Below are 27913 nucleotides of genomic sequence, written 5' to 3' on the forward strand. Positions count from 1 at the left end.
AGGTGTTTGTAAGACGAGGTATCACTGTATAAGGAAAATTAGCCGCTCCACTAAGCGAAAAGCTTGATTTCCATTGCATTGTTGCTTGGCGGGGCCCAGGGGAAAAGCCTTCTCTGTGGCGGCCCCGACCCTCTGGAATCAACTCCCCCCAGAGATTAGAATTGCCCCCACCCTCCTTGCCTTTCGTAAGCTCCTTAAAACCTACCTCTGTCGTCAGGCATGGGGGAATTGAGACATTCTTTCCCCCTAAGCCTTTATAATTTATGCATGGTATGTTTGTTATATGGATGTTTAGTTTTATAATAAGGGTATTTTAGTTGTTTTTAGTATTGGATTTGCATGATGTTTTTTATTACTGTTGTTAGCCGCCCCGAGTCTACGGAGAGGGGCGGCATACAAATCCAATAAATAAATAAATAAATAAATTGCATCAAATAGGTATTGGGCAACTGTGTATTGCTCAAAAGTTGGCTGATTGGAGTGGGCTATAAGTCCTGTATGTATATAAATGGAAAGCAAATAAAATAAAGGAGGCAGGGGAAATATGGGATATAAATATAAGATTAAAATATTAACATAACATTTGACCACAGTATTGGATTTCATCTGCTGAATCAATTACGGCATTTTATGATTATCTTCCCTACTGCTGGGGTAGGAGGGAAATTGGTTTGATTGACAGCCTATGCCAGTCCCAGGTTAACTAGTCTGGGAATTCATGGGTTTTGCTAACATGTACTCCTTATTCTATGTCAGAAGGCTTATTTTCTAGTAATCTGTGAGGTTAGTAGCTTTATTCTGAAGTGCTGCATTGTCATTTGACAGGGTTTGCAGGTACTCCTGGTTACCTCTCCCCCGAGGTCTTAAGAAAAGATCCTTATGGAAAGCCAGTGGATATATGGGCATGTGGTAAGATCCTCTAACATTTGATCATAGTTGTTTGGGTTATGGGATTTATTTGCTTTACGGTGGGAGCAAGCTGCAACAAGGTACCTGGCAATTTGCAGAGATTGAGAATAATCTGTTCTGTTGAGCTCTCTGGTAGAATCCTCCCCAAAATGCACAAATACAATTTCAGACACACACACGTGTGAAAATTCAAAACAATGTTCTTTATACCGAAAATGCAAATAAACGAAGCCCTCTTTTTATATAGCAAAGAGCACTTGTCTCCAAACAAACTGGTAATTTGTACAAGTCCCTTATCAGTTCTTTGATACTTAGCTTGCAGCTGTGAGGCAATTCACAGTCCTTCTTCTTTCACAAAGTGAAACACACTTTGCTCTGGTTTAGTTTCAAAGCGGGGGAAAATCAGCACACAAAAGGTCAAAGTAAAGCAGTCACGAAACACAACGATCAGATAATCCTCCACAATGGCCAAACTCACAGGCTGCTATTTATAGTAGCCTCACTAATTACCACAGCCCCACCCAACCACGGGTGGCCTCATTTTCTTTGATAATAATCTCTCAGTTGTTGCTGCCTATGCATCGCTCTCCGCATGCGTGGTTGTATCATTAACTCTTGTTCCGAATCCAAGGAGGAGCTAGATAATTGATCTCCTTCTGAGCTGTCTGCCCCACTCTCCTCCTCCCTGTCACTCATGTCTTCTTGGTCAGAGGAGCCTTCATCAGCAGATTCCACCGGGAGCAAAACAGACCTGCAGCATGTGGATGTCTCCCCCACATCCACAGTCCTTGGGGCAGGAGCTGGGCCAGAGCTAACCACAACAATAATCTATGAAACTTTGACTGCAATGTACCTTAATTAAATTGAAAAGGCAGCTCCATACTCTTAATCCAACTTCTGCCTGTTCTTCCAGTGTTACCAGCTACATACTGTAGCTACATCATCCTCATTATTTAGAAAGTTATTAGTTTCCTGAAAATAGACCCATATAATACAGAACCTTGATGGACATAGACAGATTCCATTCTGTCCTATGTGATGGAAATATAGAATCTGGACTGACAGATCTTATTGTGAAAGGAAGCCGGGTTGTAGGGCTTGTAAATTGACCATGTTTTCTGTCTTGTAAAGATTCAACACATCTACTATATTTCTTTTAACTATTTGGTTGCAAAACTCTCAGAGTAATCTAACTTTTTTTTATCACAATATATTTTGCAGATCTCGCATTTAGATTATTAATTAGGCTTCTCACTTTTCAGATATTTTTTTATCAGTTTCTCTTCTTTTAACAGAAAATTGACCCATGAAAATTCCCAGGGAACTAGTGGAACAGGACTTTTGTAACTTAACACTTTTTCTTTATGTAGCCTGCAATTATTTCCTGTTCCATTAAGAGTATTTAGACTTTTAACTCTCTTCATTAGAAGTTTGAAAGAAAAACTTGTATTAGTTGGGCTGCAAAAAAGACCGGTTTGTTGTCCATTTTTACCACAAACTGATGTAGAATGGAAATAGTCCAGATTGGTCTGTTCATTCATGTCCGAGATAAATGGTGCTTTTAAACTTCTCATTGAGATACTCCCTTTATTGTAAAAATATCAGAACATTTACTGCAGAGGTCTTCAAACCTGGCAACTTTGAGTCTTGTGGACCTGAACTCCCAGAATTCTCCACCCAGCATAGCTTTTGGACTGGAGAATTCTGGGAGTTGAAGTTCACAAATCTTAAAGTTGCCAAGTTTGAATACCTCTGATTTACTGCATGAATGGGAACATCATTCTCTGCTTGCTAGAGTAATAAACTTGGTTTTAATTTATTAATGCATTTCTGATGCTTCTTTACAACCTGTAAGTGGTACAGACTTCCACTTAGAAAATATGTACACTTAATTTGTATGAAGTCTGAGGAGTGGAACAAATGAGCAAGCAATTAAAAATGTCCTTAGCCATCCATTATCTTAAAGTAACAGATCAGGAAAAAGTCTAACCTTGCTATATTTCTTTTGTTTACATTTCATTTTATTCAAAATAAAATGTTTTATCAACTTGTTGCGGTAGTCCTTTGCACACACGGAAAATGACTCATCAATTTTAAAAAATAATTTATTGAGGTTTTTAAATAAACGTAGTAAAAACCAGTATAGACTAAACTGTTTGCTTGTTTATTAAATTTGTTTGCTGCAAGGTGACTGTGGGCAACTTACAACATCAAAATCAAACCATAAATATATACTGCTCAAAAAAAATAAAGGGAACACTCAAATAACACATTGAACACTCAAGTATTCTTAAGTATTCTCATTGAATACTTTGTTCTGTACAAAGTTGAATGTGCACAGCAGCATGTGAAATTGATTGTCAATCAGTATTGCTTCCTAAGTGGACAGTTTGATTTCACATAAGTTTGATTTACTTGGAGTTATATTGAGATGGGGGGGGCACCCAGGAAGGAGAGCACAGGAAACGCGAAGCAAATTGTCACCCCAGCGAGCGACACTGGTAAGGTTGTAAGTCGAGGACTTAACAGTTTACAGATCCCACATGATCACATGGCTGGCAAGCCACTCCTACCCAGTCACATGACCATTAAGCCACACCCACAAAGTAAGCCACACCCACCGTGTAGCAGTAAACATTTTGGCTGCCCATTACTGTTGTGAGTGGTCCTCAACCAACTCTGGTAATCGTAGATTCTGAAGAGGATGAGCCAGGCCCATCTTGGTACCCTGGGCTGGTGGTTTTGTCAGTTGGTACAGAGAGTGAGAGTGAGGGAAAGATAAACCTGGATGAAACTGAAGGACCACTAGAAGTGGCAAATACAGTATGCCAATGACAGTAGTGTCTGAGTTAGAGGAAGAAGATCTGGAGCCTTTCCTAGATGCCCACTTTAGAAGACTAAGAAAATGAGAACAATACTTGTATGGGAAAAGGAAGTAATCTGTAGTTTTTAACTCTAGGGAATTATTTACTATTCCCCATAGGTATTTAAGGGTGGCCTCGTGGGAAAATTTGGGTAGAGTTCCAATGCTTGTAATGGAGTCAGTTTGAGGTTTGGGGTTTCCAGACATACTAGATTAGCACACTGCTATTTCTCTGCTAAAGTCCATGGAGTAGAAATGCCCCTGTCTGCTGAATGTGTAGAGCAATGATGTGAACCTCTTTTTCCTCAGGTGCATATGCACGAGTGTCCACACCCAAAATTCAATATACTGTATATTTTTTGGAGCAGTAATATACAAATGGGTAAAATCACAATTAAGTAATAAAAATAGAATGCAAATTATAACTAAAACCAGAAGATATGGATGAAATGACCGGGATGTATGGTAGAAAGGAGGTGGGAGCTGCTATTAGTTGGTCAACTACTTCCACCGTGATGTCCACTCACCTCAATTGGGGCCCCAAACCAACTGGCAGAGTCAGGTCTTCAGATTCTTTCAGAAGGGTCAGGAGGGTGGAAGTTAATCTCACCTCAGGAGAGTAAGATATCTCAGAACAGAAGAAAGAATAAAAGCAGAGGTACAAGGGGGGGAAAGCCCAAAAAGTAGAATAGAAAAGGAAATTTGCAAGAAAGGTGCCTTTGCCTTTTGCCTTTTAGGGTAACTGGGATTTTTTTATTCTTTCCTAGGAGTTATTCTGTATATATTACTTGTTGGATACCCTCCATTTTGGGATGAAGATCAGCACAAACTGTATCAGCAGATCAAGGCAGGGGCCTATGATGTAAGATAATTCTTTATATGTTATTCTCTGCAGTTAATTGATGCATTCATGCTGCAAAATATTATTATTATTATTATTATTATTATTATTATTATTATTTATTGGATTTGTATGCCACCCCTCTCCGCAGACTCGGGGCGGCTAACAACAGTGGTAAAACAACATGAACAATCCAATTAATAAAAACAACTAAAAAACCAAACATACACACAAACATACCATGCATAACTTGTAATAGCCTAGGGGGAAAGGATAACTTAACTCCCCAATAATAATAATAATAATAATAATAATAATAATAATAATAATAATAATAATAATAATAATTTGTTGTTATTGTTGTTGTTATTGTTATTATTGTTGTTATTATTATTATTATTATTATTATTATTATTATTATTATTATGTCAGTACAACACAGCAAACGAGATCACTATGCTGGATTTCGTATTTCATCACCAGTCGGGCGCTTCCCAAGCACCTAGGACTGTGGGATTATTATTATTATTATTATTATTATTATTATTATTATTATTATTATTTCAGGCTTATGATCCCACCAGTTCTTTGCCACTGGTAAATGGTAGTTCCACTGGAACTTGTGCCGGAACTACCATTTACCAGTGGCAAAGAACTGGTGGGATCATAAGCCTGAAAAAGTAGTCGAAAATGAGCAAGCAAAACTACTGTGGGACTTCCGACTCCAGACTGACCGAATTCGGAAGCATAACACATCAGACATTGTGATTGTGGAGAAAAAGAAAGTATGGATCATCGACATCGCAATCCCAGGGGACAGCAGAATTGAGGAGAAGCAGCTAGAGAAATTAGTGAAATACGAAGATCTAAAAATCGAGCTGCAACGACTCTGGCATAAGCCAGTGAAAGTGGTCCCAGCGGTACTTGGCACGCTGGGTTCAGTGCCAAAGGATCTCAGCGGACATTTGAAAAGCATCGGAATTGACAAAATCTCCATCTGTCAATTGCAAAAGGCCGCTTTACTGGGATCGGCACACATAATTCGCCGCTACATCACGCAGTCCTAGGTGCTTGGGAAGCGCCCGACTGGTGATGAAATACGAAATCCAGCATAGTGATCTCGTTTGCTGTGTTGTATTGAAATAATAATAATAACAATAATAATAATAATAATAATAATAATTATTATTATTATTATTATTTATTAGACTTGTATGCCGCCCCTTTCCGAAGACTCGGGGCAGCTCACAACAACAATAAACAATAAACAATGTAACAATTATTACAAATGTAATAATTAAGAACTATAGCTAAAAACCCACTATCATTAAAACAATCAAAATTACACAATCATCACCATACATAAATCTTACTAGTCAGAGAGGGGATTTATTAATTACCCCATTGCCTGGCGACATAAATAGGTCTTCAGAATCTTGCGGAAGGTGAGGAGGGTGGGGCGGTCTGAATCTCTGTAGGGAGTTGATTCCAGAGGGCCGGGGCCACCCCAGAGAAGGCTCTTCTCCTAGGTCCCGCCAGATGGCATTGTTTAGTCAACGGGACCTGGAGAAGGCCAACTATGTGGGACCTAATCAGCCGCTGGGATTCATGCAGCAGAAGGTGGTCCCATAGGTATTCCGGCACACATTGTTGGCACAGGAGATAAGGAAGAGGGATAGTATCAGACGTTGCTCATTCATAAAAATTATAAAGGGGTATATTTTGCCTGATTAATACTAGTTCAGTAAGTTCTGAAGTATTAAAATCTTTTAGTGGCTGAATGTTCTTTTAAAGAGAACCATTTTCTATTCTTGTTAGTTGGATGAGATTGATATTGACAAAAAGATATTGACAAAATTGAACGGGTCCAAAGACGGGCTACAAGAATGGTGGAAGGTCTTAAGCATAAATCGTATCAGGAAAGATTTAAACTCAATCTGTATAGTCTGGAGGACAGAAGGAAAAGCGGGGACGTGATCGAAACATTTAAATATGTTAAAGGGTTAACTAAGGTCCAGGAGGGAAGTGTTTTTAATAGGAAAGTGAACACAAGAACAAGGGGACACAATCTGAAGTTAGTTGGGGGAAAGATCAAAAGCAACATGAGAAAATATTATTTTACTGAAAGAGTAGTAGATCCTTGGAACAAACTTCCAGCAGACGTGGTAGATAAATCCACAGTAACTGAATTTAAACATGCCTGGGATAAACATATATCCATCCTAAGATAAAATACAGAAAATAGTATAAGGGCTGACTAGATGGACCGTGAGGTCTTTTTCTGCCGTCAGACTTCTATGTTTCTATGAGATACCAGGAACTAGTTAATATTCCCATTTAGCTGTCTCCTAAATTCAGGGAATCTAACACTCCAAATAATTGCTAGTCTACAGCTCATGTCCATATTGGAACTGTATCGCCTATATTTTTCTGCTTTGATCCATAACGTGAGTCCTTGAAAAGCCACTGACTTACAATTATTCAGTACGGAATAAAAGCAGAAGCAACTACAGGAATACATAAACGGGTGGGGGTTGTTGTTTTTTTTAAAAAACAGCCTCTGTTATCTTTTCTCTTATAGTTTCCTTCTCCAGAGTGGGATACCGTGACCCCAGAAGCAAAGAATTTAATCAACCAGATGCTGACGATAAACCCTGCAAAGCGCGTCACAGCAGATCAGGCACTTAAACACCCATGGGTCTGTGTAAGTATCTACACCTTTCCTTCTCACAGTAACTTTAGAAGCTTGCGAATAGGCAACAACCGACCAAGTGAAAGTGAAAGAACCACAAGGATGGCATGTTAGAGCAAGAGAGATGGAGGCTGACAGCCAGAGGAGGGCTGCTAAGGTAGAACGGTGATGTGTGCTCGCCCCCGGGGCTCTGAGTGCTAGCGGAATCCAGCGCAATTCTCCTACTGCACCTGTGGTGGTAGCAGAATCGCACGCAGAGACGCTGGTGCACCTGTGTTTCAGGGCTTTTTTTTTTTGCTTCCGCGCATGCGGAATCCAGTTTGAATGCTTTAGGAAAATGTTAGGTTTTTACAGACTAGCATGAAGGTTATCTATCTATCTATCTATCTATCTATCTATCTATCTATCTATCTATCTATCTATCTATCTATCTATCCATGATAGATAGATAACCTCGATAGATAGATGATAGATAGATAGATAGATAGATAGATAGATAGATAGATGATAGATAGATAGATAGATAGATAGATAGATAGATAGATAGATAGATAGATAGATAGATAGATAACCTAGATAGATAGATGGATGGATGGATGGATGGATGGATGGATGGATGGATGGATGGATGGATGGACGGATAGACAGACAGACAGACAGACAGATAGATAGATAACATAGATAGATAGATAGATAGATAGATAGATAGATAGATAGATAACCTAGATAGATAGATAGATAGGTAGATAGATAGATAGATAGATAGATAGATAGATAGATAGATAGATAGATAGATAGATAGATAGATAGATAGATAGATAGATAACCTTGTTTTCCCAAAAATAAGATATTCCTTGATAATAAGCCCAATCGGGCTTTTGAGCACATGGTAATAAGGACAAGTGCTTACTTCAGGGTTCAAAAAAATATAAAGCAAGGTCTTATTTTTGGGGAAACACAGAAGAGAGAGAGAGAGATGACAGGTAGGTAGGTAGGTAGGTAGGTAGGTAGATAGATAGATAGATAGATAGATAGATAGATAGATAGATAGATAGATAGATAACTTTCATCCTGGTCTGTAAAAACCTATCTACCTACCTACCTACCTATCTATTGGATTTATATGCCATTTAGATAGTACAGGATACCACTGTTTCGCTGCGTATGCCTCTCTTCATTGGGGGAAACACTGAATATGGGCCAATTGCATGCAGTGGAATAACATGAAGAGAACTTGATGTTTAAGCCATCTTGAACACTTGGAGGAATGGCAGAATAGAAATCTAGTAATTAAATAAACTGAAATAGCGATCTAAATGCCAGCTTTTCTCCTTGCTTTTTTCCAGCAACGATCAACAGTCGCTTCTATGATGCACAGACAGGAGACTGTGGAATGCTTGAGAAAGTTCAATGCCAGAAGAAAGCTGAAGGTATGTTCTTAAAGGGGACAGTGACTTACGATCCCACATTTTGTGATGATCGAAGTTGGCAATAATTACTGCGCCTAAAATCAATGCAGGCAGGTATATAAATGTAGTATGTGTGTGTATTTGCATGCATGCTTGGGATCTAAACTTTCTCTAGTACCTGGTGTCTGAGCATTCCTCTCCATCAATTTACCTTTTTTTTCATATATTTGTTGTGTATTCAGTCTCATTCATTTTCTCTATAGCACCCATCCACTTCTACATGCTATGTTTTGTATGCACTAAGTTTTGTACTTGACATCCATTCATTCTCTTCCTGTTTCATCACTTGCTTTCCTGAAGTCCTCACTCAGTATATCTCGTGTTCTGTCGGGCTCTCTGGTAGAATCCTCCCAAAAATCCACAGGTAGAAATTTCAGACACACACACGTTTGAAAATTCAAAACAATGTTCTTTATAAGGAAAATTCACTTAAACCAAGCCCTCTTTTGGGATAGCAAAGAGCACTGGTCTCCAAACAAACTGGTAATTTGTACAAGTCCCTTATCAGTTCTGTGATACTTAGCTTGCAGCTGTGAGGCAATTCACAGTCCTTCTTCTTTCACAAAGTGCAACACACTTTGCTCTGGTTTAGTTTCAAAGCGGGGAAAAATCAGCACACAAAAGGTCAAAGTCAGTAAAGCAGTCACGAAACAAAACGATCTGTGGGACCTAACCGGTCGCTGGGATTTGTGCAGCAGAAGGCGGTCCCAGAGGTATTCTGGTCCGATGCCATACACACATATATCCATACTTCTCTATCCTACATCTATATTATTTACGATTTTCATTCCATCTGTTGATCACATTTTAACAAATTTTCCCTGTTTATTTAACTTGTTTGTATTATCTCTTCTAATTTGTAAATGTTTTCCCCTACGGTAAAAAAAAATATTTTTCTTGTTTGTTTTGCAATTCTTGTTTGTTTTGCAATTAAGCCTGGTAATTTCAGCACAATCATTATTTTATTAATTATCATGTTGTCTGATGGGAGGTTTTGATCTTTCCAGTTTTGAAATCTTTCCATATTTTCCTCCTTTCGTTACATTAATTAATTAATGCTCTTCACTATTTGCTTTTCCTACATTTCATGTTGCAGTCTCGTGCTCTGGTGATCACCAAATTTTTCTATGGATATGGATCATTGCTATTAGTAATATAGAAAAGTATAGAAGTTGCTAATTTAGTGGTATCTGGGACTCTCCTGCAAGCATTACCGGCTCTTGGTAAAGTCAGAAGCAGCCAGTTTTAGGACATTTTGGTATTATTATTATTATTATTATTATTATTATTATTATTATTATTATTATTATTATTATTATTATTAATTAGATCGGTATGGCCCCCCTCTCCGTAGACTCGGGGCGGCTCACAACACAATAAAAACAGTACATGACAAATCTAATAATTTACAATTTAAAATACAGTGGTACCTCATCTTACGAACGCCTCTTCTAACGAACTTTTCAAGATAAGAACCCGGTGTTTAAGATTTTTTTGCCTCTTCTTCCGAACTATTTTCACCTTACGAACCCAAGCAGCTGCTGCTGGGATGAAGGGGTTTCTTTTTTCCCCCTTTTTTAAAGAAAGAAAAGGGAGGGGCAGCTTGGAGGAGTAAAGATTTTGCATGCTTGCAAAAGCACTGAAACGGTGTCTTTTTAAGAAAGAAAAGGGAGGGGCAGCTTGGGGGAGGAAAGATTTTGCAGAGAACAACGTGCTTGCAAAGGCACTGAAAGGGTGTCTTTTGAAAAAAGAAAAGGGAGGGGTGCCCCCCTTGCCTTTCTTCCTTCCCACTCACCCTTTAGCCTAGCCTTGCTTCTTCCACCCGCCCCCTTTAGCTGCTCCTCCCTGACCTCTGTTCGCCTCCCTTCTAAAGTTTGGGATTTTCCTGAACGATTTGCACGCATTATTTGCTTTTACATTGATTCCTATGGGAAACATTGTTTCATCTTACGAACTTTTCACCTTACGAACCTCCTCCTGGAATCAATTAATTTCGTATGATGAGGTACCACTGTATTTTAAAAAACCCGTTATTAAGCATACATACATACAAACATACCATACATAAATTGTATAGGCCCGGGGGAGATATGTCAGTTTCCCCATGCCTGACGACAAAGGTGGGTTTTGAGGAGTTTACGAAAGGCAAGGAGGGTAGGGGCAGTTCTAATCTCTGGGGGGAGCTGGTTCCAGAGAGTCGGGGCTGCCACAGAGAAGGCTCTTCCCCTGGGGCCCGCCAACCGACATTGTTTAGTTGACGGGACCCGGAGAAGGTCCACTCTGTGGGACCTAATTGGTCGCTGGGATTCAACAAAACCAAATCCCAGGTTGCCCAGGTATAATCATACCCATACATTGTGATTCACATCGTACTAACTGGGAGGTACAGTACATGCGACATATAGAGACCATTTGGGAAGCTACAACACAGAAAGCAGAGAGAGATTTCCTTAAAATAGAAGAATAGAAATTTCAGCTAGTGGGCATATCTTTCTATTTTGTGGTATAGACCATAGTAGACATATATATTCACTGGTGTTCAGAAAAAGTGTTCAGAACATTCATTCCTTACTTTTTCTGTATTTTATATAAATATGTATGTATATTGCTATTTTCAGGGTGCAATCCTTACTACTATGCTGGTGTCTCGGAATTTTTCAGGTAAGAGTTTGTTTTTCTGTTTCTTGATTTTGTTTCCAGCAAATACGTTAAACAGATTTTAGATTTACAAATCAGACACATTACACTTTATTTATTTTTTTTGCAGAAGGGTCCAATTTTATGCGGTCATTGTATATCTGACCCGATCCTAGATAAGAATTGCCATTATTCTTCCATCAAAAAAGGGCCAGTAAATGCAGTTGGCACTTTGCAGTTTTCTCTTTGTTTTTACTTGTTTATATCGTGGGAGCAAAGTTTGGGGGGGGGGGTTGAGCTCAGAGGAGAGAGAATGAAATCCTAAACAAATATGTGGTCCATTTCTGGGAGGAATAGTAGGGTGGCCCCTAGGTACACGAAGACCTAGAGCAATATTTCTCAAGCTTTGCAACTTGGAGATGTGAAGCATGGGGGATTCTGAGCCTTCAAGTCCACACATTTTTAAAACTATGAGATTGGGAAGCAGTGTTCTCGAGCATCCAGAATGGGCAAGGGGACTAACAACAAAAATCAAGATAGTGACCACAATGCTGCCATCTTCTTTATTTTTTTGGACAAACCCTCCTCCCCGCCCCAAGGAATATCCCTGCATCCAGAGCTGATTCTGATAATTTTTTCCAAAATTCTTAAACAGTTCCAGCTGGCATTTATATCCATAGTTGTATTAAGAAATAGCAAAAAAACAAACCCTGACATAAATTACCATTGGCATTTTCTTTCTCAGAGGCATTTTAAAATGCCATTTTGCATGGCATTCAAGTCCTGAAGTGATTGCTGGCTCCTACTGCAGTATTCTTTGTGTTTGCAAACCTTTTTATTCTTTATCATTGTAATCCATAATGTTAGGTAAAGTAGAAATCCATAGGCAATTTCTTAAAAACTATTCTCTCCATAGCCTAGCTCCCCAAATTTAAGCATAACTTTTTCAGTTTGCAGAGGTGGGTCTGCTGTAACAGGAGATTATTATTATTATTATTATTATTATTATTATTATTATTATCATTATCATCATCATCATCATCATCATCATCATCATCTTCATTATTATTATAGCTGTGACAAGAAACAATGGTTACTTTGGAGAAAACAGCTTCTGTCAATCTTTTCTTTCAACAAGATGTTTTCTAACTTCATATCAATATGCATACTATTGTTTTCAGGACTTGGGTTTGAAATTTTCCTCCCTTTTCGCAAACAGAAACCAGTTTTTCTTCTTCACCTTCCATTGATAAGAGAACTTTTGAAAGTCCTCTTCTCATATTTCCAATTTATTGTGAAACAAAGACTAAGCACTACAATGGTTGCTTTTTTAAAAAAATTCAGTTTGAGTGTATGGGTTTGGTGAAGGGAAAACGTTAGATCTAGATTTTAGTAAAATAAGAGTCTTCTCTCTATTCAAAAATACATAATGCTGTATTTACACAACCGCTCAAAACTCTTAATTTCTGTCAGAAATGTTATAAAAAGATTTTATACTCACAACAGGGAATTATGATTGTGATATACAGTGTTCCCTCGCTTTTCGCGGGGGATGAGTTCCAAGATCGCCCGCGAAAGTTGAATTTCCGCGAAGTAGAGATGCGGAAGTAAATATATTATTTTTGGCTATGAACAGTATCCCTTAACACTTTAAAACCCTAAATTGCAATTTTCCATTCCCTTACCAACTATTCAGATTATTACTCACCATGTTTATTTATTAAAGTTTATTTAAAAAAATATTTATTAAAGACAGACGAAAGTTTGGCAATGACATATGACGTCATCGGGTGGGAAAAACAGTGGTATAGGGAAAAAACCCGCAAAGTGTTTTTTAATTAATATTTTTGAAAAACCGTGGTATAGACTTTTCGCGAAGTTCGAACCCGCGAAAATCGGGGGAACACTGTATTAAAAGAAATCAGGAAAGTATTTGTGTAACTACAGTCCTCTCTCTGCTTACCACCAAATCAGCCCATAATATTTATCAGTGACTAGATTGTGGTTGAAAGGACTGACGAGGGATTCATTACTCAGGTCTGATTGAATTTAGTAACTGGATTTGCAGCAGTAAAAAGACAGTGTTTTAGAACTAAAGTAGCTCAGGGTAACTGCAGTTCTTCATTGCCCAAGCCATGTAGCTATATAGTATGAGAGGAAGAATACCAGTTAAGTATTGGTGTAGGAATCAACACCCAATGAGACCAGGCACCTGTAAACTATGCTATGCTGCCCGGAGAATTCTGGGAGTTGAAATCCACAAATCTTAAAGTTGCCAAGTTTAAAGATCTCTGAATTAGTAAATAATACATGTAAGCACCTTTGCTTGGTGGCCCTCAGTCATTGACTGAATTTGCCAAGTATTGGTATATTTTACAAAATACAGTGATACCTCATCTTACAAATGCCTCGTCATGCAAACTTTTCGAGATACAAACCCGGGGTTTAAGACTTTTTTGCCTCTTCTTACAAACTATTTTCACCTTACAAACCCGCCACCGCCGCTGGGATGCCCCGCCTCTGGACTTCCTTTGCCAGCGAAGCACCCATTTTTGCGCTGCTGGGATTTCCCTGAGGCTCCCCTCCATGGGAAACCCCACCTCCGGACTTCCATGTTTTTGTGATGCTGCAGGGGAATCCCATTAGGGGAATCCAGCAGCGCAAGAATGGGCACTTCGCTGGCAATGGAAGTCCGGAGTGTCGCGGTTTGTAAGTGATTAAAGTCCGTTAGAACATTAACCCCATGGAGGTGATAGATGAAGCCATTAGTCATTTGTTCAAAACAAGATTTCTTTTATTATAAAAAGTAGAAAAATAAAACATGTCTCGAAGGACAACACAACAAATATGTCTTCACATGATAGAGGTAAAAAGAGAAATGGAGTTTTAGGATGAAGAAGAAGGAAGTGATGTTAGATTTGGCAGGATATTACATCATAATAGGAGGATCTTAATAAGGCACACAAAGTTAACTCTTTAATTACTAAATGTGTCTGGAGCTGGCAATATTCAGCGTGACACGGAGGTGGGGTTTCCCATGGAGGGGAGCCTCAGGGGAATCACAGCAGCGCAAAAACCAATTCTTCAGTTGGCAAAAGGGGTGAATTTTGGGCTTGCACGCATTAATCGCTTTTCCATTGATTCCTATGGGAAACATTGTTTCGTCTTACAGACTTTTCACCTTAAGAACCTCATCCCGGAACCAATTAAGTTTGTAAGACAAGGTATCACTGTACACGTGTATGTACAAACAGTGAAGATCACATTATTTAAACCAGGGGTCTCCAAACTTGGCAACTTTAAGATGTGTGGACTTCAACTCCCACAATTCTCCAGCCAGCATAGCTTCCATAAAACTCCCATGGAATTTTGGGAGTCGAAGTCCACAAGTCTTAAAGTTGCCAAGTTTGGAGACCTCTGATTTAAACCATACTGACAAACAATATAGTAAAGCATCCACTAACGTCTTACACTATATTCACAGTGCTATTCATATTCCCTTGCAACAGAGATCTGAGCAAAGATCATACAAATAATACCCACCGGTGCAACTACTCTCGGAAAGGCACGCCCCTCCACCTGCAAAATCCAAATACAGTGGTACCTCGACATACGAGTTTAATTCGTTCCAGACCCAAGCTCCTAAGTCGATCAACTCGCATCTCGAACGAATGCCTTTAGACTTTGTTTTTCGCGCTGAGATAACCGGAAGCAAGGAGATTCTTGCGCCACCTAGTGGAAGCTCGGCTCGTATCCCGAATTTGAGCTCGGGTGTCGAACAGAAATTTTGCTCGCGCCGCAGCTCATAACTTGGAATGCTCGCATATGGAGCAGCTCGTATCTAGAGGTACTACTGTATAGTAAAGCATGCACGAACATCTTACACTATATTCACAGTGCTATTCATATTCCCTTGCAACAGAGATCCAAGCAAAGATCACACAAATAATACCCACTGGTGCAAGTACTCTAGGAAAGGCAGCCCCTCCACCTGCAAAATCCAAATAGAACTAAAAATCCAAGCCTAATTTAATGGTGCCTGGAAAGAATGACAGGGCTGCAGATTGCCACCAGCCTGTGAGTCTTCAGTTCAAAAATGTGGGCATTAATCCTGAAACCGGTTTATTAGAAAACACACGGAGGAAATAAAAGGAAACAAATCTTTTTTGGATCTCTAAATCCACATCAGGAGCAGAGAAAGCAGGTCCCCATTGAAACCATAGGAAGCAAAAGTCCACAGTTTTTCTTGAGCGCAAGTGATGGGGAGATAATATTGAGCAAAAAAGAGAATTAGTGCAGCTTGAATGGAGGAAAAGTGGCAAAGCTGAGGCCACAGAGTTCTGTCTATAGCAAGAAGAGTGTGTTACCTTGTAAGGAAAGGCCAAAAATCAAGAACAGAGTTTTACTCATTAGAAAGTGGAGCCTAACTGATATTTCAAGCCCTGGGATTTATAACTTTATTCGGATTCATGTTTGTCATCTGACTAATATTCTCTCCACTGTTTCTCAAGCAGATACTTCTCCACTCCATACCCTCCCTGGTGATAAATGTTTACATTAATAAACCACTCTTTTCTTTAGCTGACATTTTTATTTGTCTTATTGGAGTTTTCAAGATAGCCGGCCTCCTATTTATTTTATTTTTTAAAAGCCACAAGCGGGGAGATTTTTTTTTCCCCCCTCCTCTTTTGGCAAAAGAAAAACTTCTTACGTACTTTATTGTATGTCCTTGACAATCATCTACTCAGGTTTTTATTTAAGATATTAACGGGCTAGTTTAAAATGAGCTTTTTCTTGAAAGGTGCTTCCGTTGAATGGTGAGACCGTCCAAGATCATTGTGATTTACATGAGCCCCATATGTGGCATAGTTTTATGGCCTCCTGCTGCATGCTTTGAATTGTAATATACAGTGTTCCCTCGATTTTCGCGGGGGATGCGTTCCGAGACCACCCGCGAAAGTCGAATTTCCGCAAAGTAGAGATGCGGAAGTAAATACACTATTTTTGGTTATGAACAGTATCCCAAGCCTTCCCTTTAACACTTTAAACCCCTAAATTTACAATTTCCCATTCCCTTAACAACCATTTAGATCAGGGGTCGGGAACCTATGGCTCGCGAGCCAGATATGGCTCTTTTGATGGCCGTATCTGGCTCGCAGACAGGGCTCCTAGCACTGAGCTCCCGCTCGCAGCTGTCCCCTGGCTCCTGCTCGATGCCACGGTTTTCGGCGCTGTCCTGCTGGGCCCCAAAGACGGAAGGCAGGAAGAAGGAGAGCTCCATTCTTCTCGCCTTTTTCCCGCCTTCCGTCTTTGGGGCACAGCAGGACAGCGCCGAAAACCGCGGCATCGAGCAGAAGCCGGGGGGACAGCTGCGAGCGGGAGCCCCAGGAGGGAAGTACCGGCAGCGCCCCGCCCAGCTGAAGCTTCACTGGCGTTGGTGGCAAATGTCCTTTGGGGCCCGGTGGGAGGGGGGGGCTGCAGCGGCCGCAGGCAGTCGCAGGGAGATGGCGGCGGCGAGAGGGAGCTCCAGCTGGGCTGGGGGTTCGGGGGGGCCATGAACGCCGCCCGGAGCCAATGGCTTCTTTTGGGCTTACTTGAATTTCTGCTGCTGGTAAGCACGCGCGGGTGGCCGGGTGGGAAGGGCGAGGCGCGAGGGGGAGGCAAGTGGAGAAGTGGAGAGAGAGAGAAGTGGACCAAAAGAAAGAAAAGGGAAAGAGAGGGAGGGAAAGAGAAATGGAGAGGAAGGAAGGAGGGAGGGAGGGGAGAGAGGGAGAGAAGGAAGGAAGAGAAAGGAGGGTAGAAAGAGAGGGAGAGAGAGAGGAGAAAGGAAGAGGAGAGATAGAAAGGAAGAGAAAGGGATAGAAAGAGAGAGAGTGAGAGATGCTCAGTGAGTCTTTCTTTGAAGTTGCCTTTCTTTCTTTCTCTTTCTCTCTTTCTCTCTTGCTCTTTCATTCTTTTTTCTTTCTCTTGCTTTCTTTCTTTCTCTTGCTTTCTCTCCTTCCTTCCCTCCTTCCATTTCTTTCATTCCCCCTCTCTATTTTTATTTCTCTTTCATTCTTTCTTTCTCTCTTTCTTGCTTTCTTTCTTGCTTTTTCTTTCTCTCTTTTACCTTCCCTTCCTCTATTTCTTCTTTTCTTTCTCCTTCCTACCTTCTTCCCTCCCTCCCTTCCTTCAGTCCTTCCTCTCTTACTCTCCCCTTTCATAAGTTTCCTTGCTTCCTTCCTCTGTTCCTGTCCCTTCCCCCTTTCTTTCTTTCCTTCCCTCCCTCCATTTCTTGCTTTCCTTCTCCTTCCTCCCTTGTTTCCTCCCTCATTCCCTTCTTTCACTCCTTCTTCTCTTACTCTCCCCTTTCACACCTTTCCTTGCTTTCTTTGCACCCTTCCTCTGTTCCTGTCCCTTCCCTCTTTCCTTCCTTCCTTCCCACCCTCCGTCCATTCATTCACCCATTCCTCTCTTGATCGCCCCTTTTACCATTCCTTCCTTCCTTCCTTCCGATGTGGGCCTGGGCCAGCAGAGTAGTTTGCTTTTGCACCCCGTCTCGAGCTCCCTTGGTGCCAACCCGGCCCTCCCCACTTCGGAGAGAAGGGGGAGAAAGAGAGAGAGAGAAAGAGAGAGATAAAAAGAGAAAGATAGAGGGAGGGAGAGAAAGAGATAGAAAGAGACAAAGAGAGGGGGAGAGAAAGAGAGAGAGAAAGAGAGAAAGGGAGATACGTACGGCTCTCGCGGAATTATATTTCAAAATATGTGGCGTTTACGGCTCTCTTAGCCAAAAAGGTTCCTGACCCCTGATTTAGATTATTACTCACCATGTTTATTTATTAAAGTTTATTTTAAAAAATGTTTTTTAAATGCAGATGAAAGTTTGGCAATGACATATGACGTCATCGGGTGGGGAAAAACTGTGGTATGTGGGGGGGGGGGAAACGCGAAGTATTTTTTAATTAATATTTTTGAAAAACCGTGGTATAGACGTTCCGCGAAGTTCGAACCCGCGAAAATCGAGGGAACACTGTTCTTCAGGAATAAGACAAGAGCAGTAAGGAGCTTCGATGGGGTAGAAAAATGCATGGCTGTTTTCTAGACTTTCCCTAGAAACTTGCTTCGTGGGAGGGCTGTTGATTTCATATCACCAGGTTCGTGTAGTATCTGAATTTCATCTTTTTGGTTCCTGTGTAGCCGCCGTCAGTGCCTTTCCCACAAAACCCCTTCTCCTCTACCAAAGTTTTTTTTTAAAAAAACCTGTAGCATTTTAAAGGCCAGTAACAACTCCGCACAGACAACTGCAGAGAAGCTGACACCAGGTGAGAATTGAGTGCAACCGAACAGAATTTAAGACTAGTGTTAGGTTTAGGTTAGGTTTATTGGATTTATATGCCGCCCCTCTCCGCAAACTCGGGGCGGCTCACAACAATAATAAAAAACAGTACAGTACACAATACCAAATCCAATGCCCACCCATCCAGATTCCAATTGAAATTAATAATCTCATAAAAAACAGTATATATAAAAAACAGGCACACAGTCAGTCAATCAACAAAACAACATGGGCAAGGGGGAGGTGTTTTAGTTCCCCCATGCCTGACGGCAAAGGTGGGTCTTAAGGAGTTTACGAAAGGCAGGGAGGGTGGGGGCAATCCTAATCTCAGGGGGGAGCTGGTTCCAGAGGGTCGGGGCCCCCACAGAGAAGGCTCTTCCCCTGGGTCCCGCCAGACGACATTGTTTAGTCGACGGGACCCGGAGAAGGCCAACTCTGTGGGACCTAACCGGTCGCTGGGATTCGTGCGGCAGGAGGCGGTCCCGAAGATATTCTGGTGTTGGGCAAACCGAACTTGCACAGTTCGGGTTTGTGCCGAACTTTGTGGTGTTCGGCATGCCTATCCCGAACCCGAACTTTTTTAAAAGTTCGGGTTCAGCGTTCGCTCGAATACCGCAAAGTGCTGCCGCCTGGCTGTCATCTTCCGAGAAGAGGAGGAGGAGCCGGGCTCTAGTGGCGGTGGAGGAAGGCAAACGGCGGGGAGCTGTCAGCCAGTCGGGAAGCTGGGAGGGAGGCACAAAAGGAGGTGGGGAATCCCACAATGGGATTCCAGGGGCGGAGCTTTGATGTCACGGAGATTCCTTCCTGGCCGGCCGAAATGGGGAGTTGAGGATGAAATAAAGCCACTGGCCAGGAAGGAGTCTCCGTGACGTCAAAGCCCCGCCCCCGGAATCCCATCGTAGGGTTCTCCACCTCCTTATTTAATTTTACGGAAAAGGATGCCGCAGCGGCACTGCAAGCAAAAGGAGACTCCTTCCTGGCCTGTGGCTTTATTTCCAGAAGATGGGAGGGCAGGGCCAGAAGTGTTCGGGTTCGGGTTTGGCGAACTTACCCGAACTCTGCCGCCAAGTTCTGGTAAGTTCGCCGAACCCGAACTTCGTTGGGTTCGCCCAACACTATTTAAGACGTATTGCTGGTCTTGGTCTGAAAGACAACTAATAGCCGAGGACTCCGCTGGCATCTTAAAAGCACTGCCCTGTCTTCCTTATGCATATGGTCCTTTCGTCTGTCGCATTCCTCACAGTCATATCTCCTGCCTTTTATTGAGAAAAAGCTGTTCTCTTCCATTCAACAAAAAGAAAAAAAGAAAGAAAAATGTGATTATTTGATAAATTAGTGCTTTCACTGCGATGGGTGGAGGAAAGCTCTGTTATCTCGCTCTGAGAGGACAAAATGGCCCGAAAACTGAATGATTGATAGGTGGGTTGGCTGAGAAAAAAATGCCAAATGAAGGGCTAGCACTGCTATTGCTTCTAAAACGGACCAGCTAGGTCATCTGCAGGCCACGCCCACCCCAGCGCCACATAATGTCACGAGGCGATACATCACGATTCTGGACGAATGCAGAATATACAGTCTCTTTCTAAATTCTTCATTATATTCCCCAGCATTTTTGGAAGCAAATTTAGGGCTCCAAGGTTACTGTCGCAAATAATGTAGTCTTTGATTCTACAGCAATAAAGTTATATGCGCTGCCCAGAATCACTTTTTTCATCAATATGACGAATGGATGAATTAGCTACTTAGTGGGTATAGTACTACAAAATAATTAGCAAGGCTTTTAAATATATATTTATTAATTTCAATGCTTTTATTATTATTTTTAAAGTTTTAAAAAGCGACAAAAAAAGAGTTTAGAACTTAGAAACGTTAGCTCTGTGGAAGAAAGAGGATAATGTTTGAGGCTCTTACAGTAGACCTTTTGTACTGAAAATAGCTTTTGATCTTAATAACAATGTCTTCCATGTTAAAAGCATGATATGGTTTTAACTTCTCGTGGTATGAAGAGCATGATATAAAGGGAAATCATTGTTGTTTCCATCTTAGCAGTTCTCAGACTGCCTTCCCACACCACACCCAGATGGTATCATACCAAAAAACAGAAGCAACCAAATTATATCAGATTCTATTAGAACAGGACAAAGAAAAAGAGGTGATTAAAAACCCTATGGTAGCCTGGGAGAAAAATATACAAAGAGAAATTCATATAGCAGAATGGGAAAAAACATGGAATGTAATAACTAAAATTACTCTATCCTCAGCATATAAAGAAAATTATTATAAGCTCCTATACGGATGGTATTTACCGCCGGCGAGATTAGCCAAGATTTACCCAGCATTACAAAACATATGCTGGAAATGTAAAAAAGAAAAAGGCACTTTTTTCCATATGTGGTGGTCCTGCTCTAAAATTCAAAAAATCTGGGAAACCATTCACAACTGGCTCAAGAAATTACAAAGGAAGAAATAGAATATTCGCCCGAGGGCATGCTTCTTGGAATCTGGAAAAGATCCTGCCTTCCGTAAACTCCTCAAAACCCACCTTTGCCGTCAGGCATGGGGGAATTAAATATCTCCCCCTGGGCACGTTTAATTTATACATGGTATGCTTGTGTGTGTGTCTGTTAGGATATGGGGTTTTTTAAATCTTTAAATATTTTAATTAATTGGATTATTTATGATTTGTTTTCACTTGTTGTGAGCCGCCCCGAGTCTTCGGAGAGGGGCGGCATACAAATCCAAATAATAAATAAATAAATAAATAAATACTCAAAGCAAACACTTTTCTTATTGACACATATAAATACAGCTACCAGAATTGCAAACTTAATAATAGACAAGATATACTCATGTGCAGAAATGGACGAGATGACAAACTTACTTAAGGGAAATAGAATTAATGAATTTAAAAGTATGTGGCGTAATTGGCACAAATGGATTCAGAAGAAATTTCTTGTATAATATAATACAAAATTGCAGTACAAACTGTAAACAACAAATACCTTTTGAATGCTTTTATTCTGTTCTTTATTGCATAGTGTTAAGATAGAGTTACTTATAAGACCTAACTTAACTAAGAACAATTGTAACAGGTAAAAAAGTTGGACAAGATCTGTAAACTGAACAAACAACATGTGATATATATATTTATGAAAACAATAAAAAGAAATTTAAAAAAAACCAGAAGCAACATTTTCAGGAAAATGATTTTTTTAATCGCTAAAAAATAAATAAAACGAGGCTGCGAAACCTACTTTTTAATCCTGAACGTTAAGGATGAAATATTTTAATTCTGCCCATTTTCATATAAACTTATAATTGCAGAGATACCATTCTTCGTAGCCAGGAAACTATATTTTAAAATACACCCTTTACCCAAAAATGTTGCCTATTGTTGCTAGCATGGGGAGCCAAATACAGAACATCGTAAGAATGTTCTTAAATGGTAAGGTAGAATTGTGTGAAGTTTTTGCAAATGTGTCAAGCGTGCAAATTCATTCAAGGAGACCTAATGGGATAATGATGCTTTATAGAATGCATGCTACATACCATAAACAGATAATGCTGCCTTCTAGTTGAAATTGACACAGTGATTTCATTGACATACAGGCGAAACTCGAAAAATTAGAATATCGTGCAAAAGTTCACTTATTTCAGAAATGCAACTTAAAAGGTGAAACGTAATATATGAGAGAAACTCATTGCATGCAAGATAGTTCAAGCTGTGATTTGTCATAATTGTGATGATTATGGCCTATAGCTCATGAAAACCCCAAATCCACAATCTCAGAAAATTAGAATGTTATATGCAATTAATAAAACAAGCATTGTACATTTATTTATTTATTTATGTATTTATTTATTGATTGATTGATTGATTGATTGATTGATTGATTGATTGATTGATTGGATTTGTATGCCGCCCCTCTCCGGAGACTCGGGGCGGCAAACAGCAATAATAAAGCAACATATGATAATAATCCAATACTAAAAACAGTTAAAACCCCATTATTATAAAAACCAAACATACATACAGACATACCATGCATAAATTGTAAAGGCCTACGGGGAAAGAGTATCTCAATTCCCCCATGTCTGGCGGCAGAGGTGGGTTTTAAGCAGCTTACGAAAGGCAAGGAGGGTGGGGGCAATTCTAATCTCTGGGGGGAGTTGGTCCCAGAGGGCCGGGGCCGCCACAGAGAAGGCTCTTCCCCTGGGTCCCACCAAGCGGCATTGTTTAGTTGACAGGTCCCGGAGAAGACCCACTCTGTGGGACCTAACTGGTCGCTGGGATTCGTGCAACAGAAGGCGGTCCCTGAGATAGTCTTTTTTGTTAGTAACTAATATCAATCATCAAAAAAGTTGCAAAAGTTTTTTTTTCTAATTTTGCCATCCAGTTACATTCATTTTCTTTTAATTAAATTCCCTCCTCAAAAAAGTACACCACCAATTATATTTCTAACTTATTAACCATTATGCTAAAGTGCTTCCTTCTTTCTTTATACATTTTTCTATAAGCCAAGAAAACCTTGTACAGTGGAACCTCGACATACGAGCAGCTCTACTTACGAGCTACTCGAGATAAGAGCTGGGAGGGGAGCGACATTTTTGTTCGCCTCCCGAGCTCACATTCGGGATACGAGCGCCAAGGAGCTGTCTCCTGAAGCGGAACGCTAACTTCCGCGTTCGGCTTCAGGAGACAGCTCCTTGGCGCTCGTATCCCGCGTGTTTTAAAAGGTTGCAGCCGGCCTGGGGGGCTCGGGGGGGGTGCTGGCAAGCCCCCCAGGGCGGCTGCAACCTTTTAAAACACGCGCGCCGCTTCGCAGCTGTCTCCTGAAGCCGAACGCGGAAGTTAGCGTTCCGCTTCAGGAGACAGCTGCGAAGCGGTGCGCGTGTTTTAAAACGTCGCAGCCGGCCTGGGGGGCTCGGGGGGAAGCAGGACGGCTGCGACGTTTTAAAACACCCGCGCCGCTTCGCAGTTGTCTCCTGAAGCCGAACGCTAACTTCCGCGTTCGGCGGCAGCGGGTTTTTTTGTTGTTGCACGGATTAATTGACTTTACATTGTTTCCTATGGGAAACAATGTTTCGTCATACGAGCGTTCCGACTTACGAGCCTCCTTCCGGAACCAATTAGTCTCGTAAGTCGGGGTTCTACTGTATAGCCAATCAGATGTTAACAAAAGAAAATTAAAAACAAAACATATTAACATATATGAATTTCAGACTTCTTTCCCCCACTCTAAATAGTACATTCCCATTTTGTTTTTTACTTTAAAATAAGGTATGTGCAGTGTGCATGGGAATTTGTTCCCTATAGTATGTGCAGTGTGCATAGGTTTTTTTTAATAGTCTGGCCCTCCAACAGTCCAAGGGACAGTGAACTGGCCCCCTGTGTAAAATGTTTGGGGACCCCTGTCCTAGACGTTCAAATTCAAACTGTTATGGAACAATTACAACAAGGTAATTGTTGACTGTTTTCATGCAAAATAAGAATCTGATATCAGGAAAACAGTTATAAAACATCACCATTGCCCTGTTTACCAATAAGAAGCTTCAACGTCAAACTGAGATTTTAATTAATTGGGGATGATGGACATTACAGAAGTGATGGGTTGTAGTCTGGATTTCCGGGAAGGAAGGGCTGCATTCCAGTATAGCAAGAGACAGCCCAGTTCAGAGAGAAGGGTAAAAGCAACCTCCTACAGTTCCTAAAATATATGTTTCATGGTGCAAGTAGACTGCTCTGGTTTTGGCAAGATTGCTGTCTAAGGTAGAGAACGAAGAATCTCAACACATCTTTCTGTGTTTCTGAAAGGTAAACAAATTCCAGGTCATGCGGACACTGTTGGCTCTATGATATTCTAACCAGAACAATAATAATTTTGCATTCAATACGCTTATAACTTAGCATTCTTTAAAATGCTATATTGCCTTTGAATTCATTTCATTTCATTTCATTTATTTAGATTTGTATGCTGCCCCTCTCCGCAGACTCGGGGCGGCTCACAACAAAGTGAAAACAATTTACAACAAATCTAAATTACTGCTAAAAAACATTTTAAAAACCCCATTTTCTAAACACACATACATACAAACATACCATTCATAAATTGTATATGCCCGGGGGAGATGTCTCAATTCCCCCATGCCTGACGACACAGGTGGGTCTTAAGGAGCTTACGAAAGGCAAGGAGAGTAGGGGCAGTTCTAATCTCCGGGGAGAGTTGGTTCCAGAGGGCCGGGGCCGCCACAGAGAAGGCTCTTCCCCTGGGGCCCGCCAACCGACATTGTTTAGTTGACGGGACCCGAAGAAGGCCCACTCTGTGGGACCTAATCGGTCGCTGGGATTCGTGCGGCAGCAGGCAGTCTCGGAGATATTCTGCTCCAGTGCCATGAAGGGCTTTAAAGGTCATAACCAACACTTTGAATTGTGACCGGAAGTTGATCGGCAACCAATGCAGACTGCGGAGTGTTGGTGAAACATGGGCATACCTAGGTAAGCCCATGACTGCTCTCGCAGCTGCATTCTGCACGATCTGAAGTTTCCGAACACTTTTCAAAGGTAGCCCCATGTAGAGAGCATTACAGTAGTCAAACCTCGAGGTGATGAGGGCATGAGTGACTGAGTGAATCATAGTGGTATTGTCATAAAAAGGGGGAGGGGGCGTGTAGTGGCTCAGCAGTTGAAAGATGCTCAGCTTATCAGCTGAAAAACTGACAGCTCTGTTTTGACACCCAAATGCCACGTGATGGATGAGCTCCTATACTTGGCCCACCTTCTGCCAAATCGGCAGTTTATGCATGCAAATGTGAATAAATAAACAGGCAGCACTTTGGTGGGAAGGTAACAGTGTTCTGGGTTCATCAGAGTATATTCATGCTGACCATTTGACCACAGAAATGTTTTCGGGCAGCACTGGCTCCCTCGGGCAAGAAACAGAAATGATAAAAGCAGCATAAATATCTAATGAATTCATTTTCAATTAAAATCAATTACAAGATGACATTGTCGATATCGTATAAAGAAAATTTACACAAGATGTTTTATAGGTGGCATTATGCTCCAGCACGTCTAGCCAAAATCCATCCAAATATAAGTAATAAGTCCTGGAAATGTAAATCTGCCATAGGTACCTACTATCACATTTGGTGGTAAGGTTCGGAAGCAGAAAAATTTTGGTCTAGGATTCAAAATTGGTAGAAAGAAATATTAAATTATCAATTGGAAATGAAACCGGAAATGTATATTTTAGGAATAATTAGAGGACAGCATAGTAAGGAAGATTACTACTTGATAACACATATACAGTGTTCCCTCACTTTTTGCGGGGGATTAATAATAATAATAATAATAATAATAATAATAATAATAATAACAACACACCAGACATTGTGATTGTGGAGAAAAAGAAAGTATGGATCATCGACATCGCAATCCCAGGAGACAGCAGAATTGAGGAGAAGCAGCTAGAGAAATTAGTGAAATACGAAGATCTAAAAATCGAGCTGCAACGACTCTGGCATAAGCCCGTGAAAGTGGTCCCAGTGGTACTTGGCACGCTGGGCGCAGTACAAAAGGATCTCAGCGGACATTTGAAAACCATTGGAATTGACAAAATCTCCATCTGTCAATTGCAAAAAGCCGCTTTACTGGGATCGGCAAACATAATTCGCCGCTACATCACGCAGTCCTAGGTGCTTGGAAGCGCCCGACTGGTGATGAAATACGAAATCCAGCATAGTGATCTCGTTTGCTGTGTTGTACTGACATAATAATAATAATAATAATAATAATAATAATAATAATAATAATAATAATAATTGTGTGCCGCCCCTCTCCACAGACTTAATTTTTACTTAATTTTAAAATTCATTCTTAATTTTACATAGTTTGGTTAGACAAATTAGAAAACAGGTGATAAAGGTGATAAAGTTTTCCAGAAATTTCACAATAAAGATTTATACACAGGCAAGTTTATTTGCCTGCAAGGGAAGATCATGGTGCCTTGTAACTTCTTGACAGAGTATGATAGAACAACGAAAATGGTACCACATGGAAGTGTATACATTTATCTTTACTTTGAAGAGCAGAAAGTACTCATAGATGACTATGAAAAATGTGGAAAATTTGCTTAGGTCCTGTAAAGCAGTTGGTGCAAACAAGTGACTGAAATTTCACTTCTTACACTCGCATTTAAACTATTTCCCTTTGAACTATGAAGCACTAAGTGATGGGTTTGGGGAAATTCCACCAGGATTATTGGTATCAATAAAAAAAATAAATTTATAATGATCGGTGTGGCACCATTCACATTGCTATACTGTATAACATTTTATAGAAAGATTAGGAGCATAATCACATACACCCCTCGTAATTTTGTATTTATCCCATTTTGAACTAGGAAGTTGGAGCCAATTAATACTCTGGACTTTATTTTCCTTTATTAGTAACCCAATTCTGGTAAAATTAAACTATTTTCCTTTCTGAGGCTTTCTCCTTGTAGACCAGTGTGGTTCACAGCTTTGGACAGGTGAAGTGCCTTACTTATTGAAATTCAATATAATTTAACAGCCTCTTTGCTTTCATTTGGATTAGAAAAGAAATTAGCCCTAAATTGCTAAAATAAGTTTGCTGTTGGCTGATTCCATTTCTCTGAAAATGCAACTGCTCCCTTAAAATGTGTGGGTGTGGGTATGTGTAACATTTTCGCTGATAATGAAAGGAAGGCAGACTGGTATAGATCTATTTCGAGCTTATTTGCTCTTGTCAGCCAGCCATATCCTTACTGAACCTGCAGCCTCTGCCTTGACTCGACAAAAAAAATCACATCTATCTATTTATCTATCTATCTATCTATCTATCATCTATCTATCATCTATCTATCATCTATCTATCATCTATCTATCTATCATCTATCTATCTATCTTCTATCTATCTATGTTCTATCTATCATCTATCTATCTTCTATCTATCTTCTATCTATCTATCATCTATCTATCATCTATCTATCTTCTATCTATCTTCTATCTATCTATCTATCTATCTATCATCTATCATCTATCTATCTATCTTCTATCTATCTTCTATCTATCTATCTATCTTCTATCTATCATCTATCATCTATCTTCTATCTATCATCTATCATCTATCTATCTATCTATCTTCTATCTATCATCTATCTATCTT

The 27913-nt window shown here is 40.4% G+C and overlaps 1 protein-coding gene across 10 annotated transcripts in view; it reads left to right on the forward strand.

Moving 5' to 3' along the window:
- The window catches only part of CAMK2G (calcium/calmodulin dependent protein kinase II gamma), a 323775-nt gene that overhangs the window by 214393 nt on the left and 81469 nt on the right, over positions 1-27913 (forward strand). For all 10 annotated transcript variants that reach the window (XM_070752089.1, XM_070752091.1, XM_070752093.1 and 7 more), the window contains exons 8-12: positions 826-909; positions 4540-4634; positions 7195-7317; positions 8652-8735; positions 11393-11435. In XM_070752089.1, the coding sequence (XP_070608190.1) occupies positions 826-909; positions 4540-4634; positions 7195-7317; positions 8652-8735; positions 11393-11435 (429 nt within the window). The remainder of the gene's footprint in view (positions 1-825; positions 910-4539; positions 4635-7194; positions 7318-8651; positions 8736-11392; positions 11436-27913) is intronic.

The sequence above is a fragment of the Erythrolamprus reginae genome, chromosome 5, assembly GCF_031021105.1.
Source record: "Erythrolamprus reginae isolate rEryReg1 chromosome 5, rEryReg1.hap1, whole genome shotgun sequence".
NCBI classification, from domain to species: domain Eukaryota; kingdom Metazoa; phylum Chordata; class Lepidosauria; order Squamata; family Dipsadidae; genus Erythrolamprus; species Erythrolamprus reginae.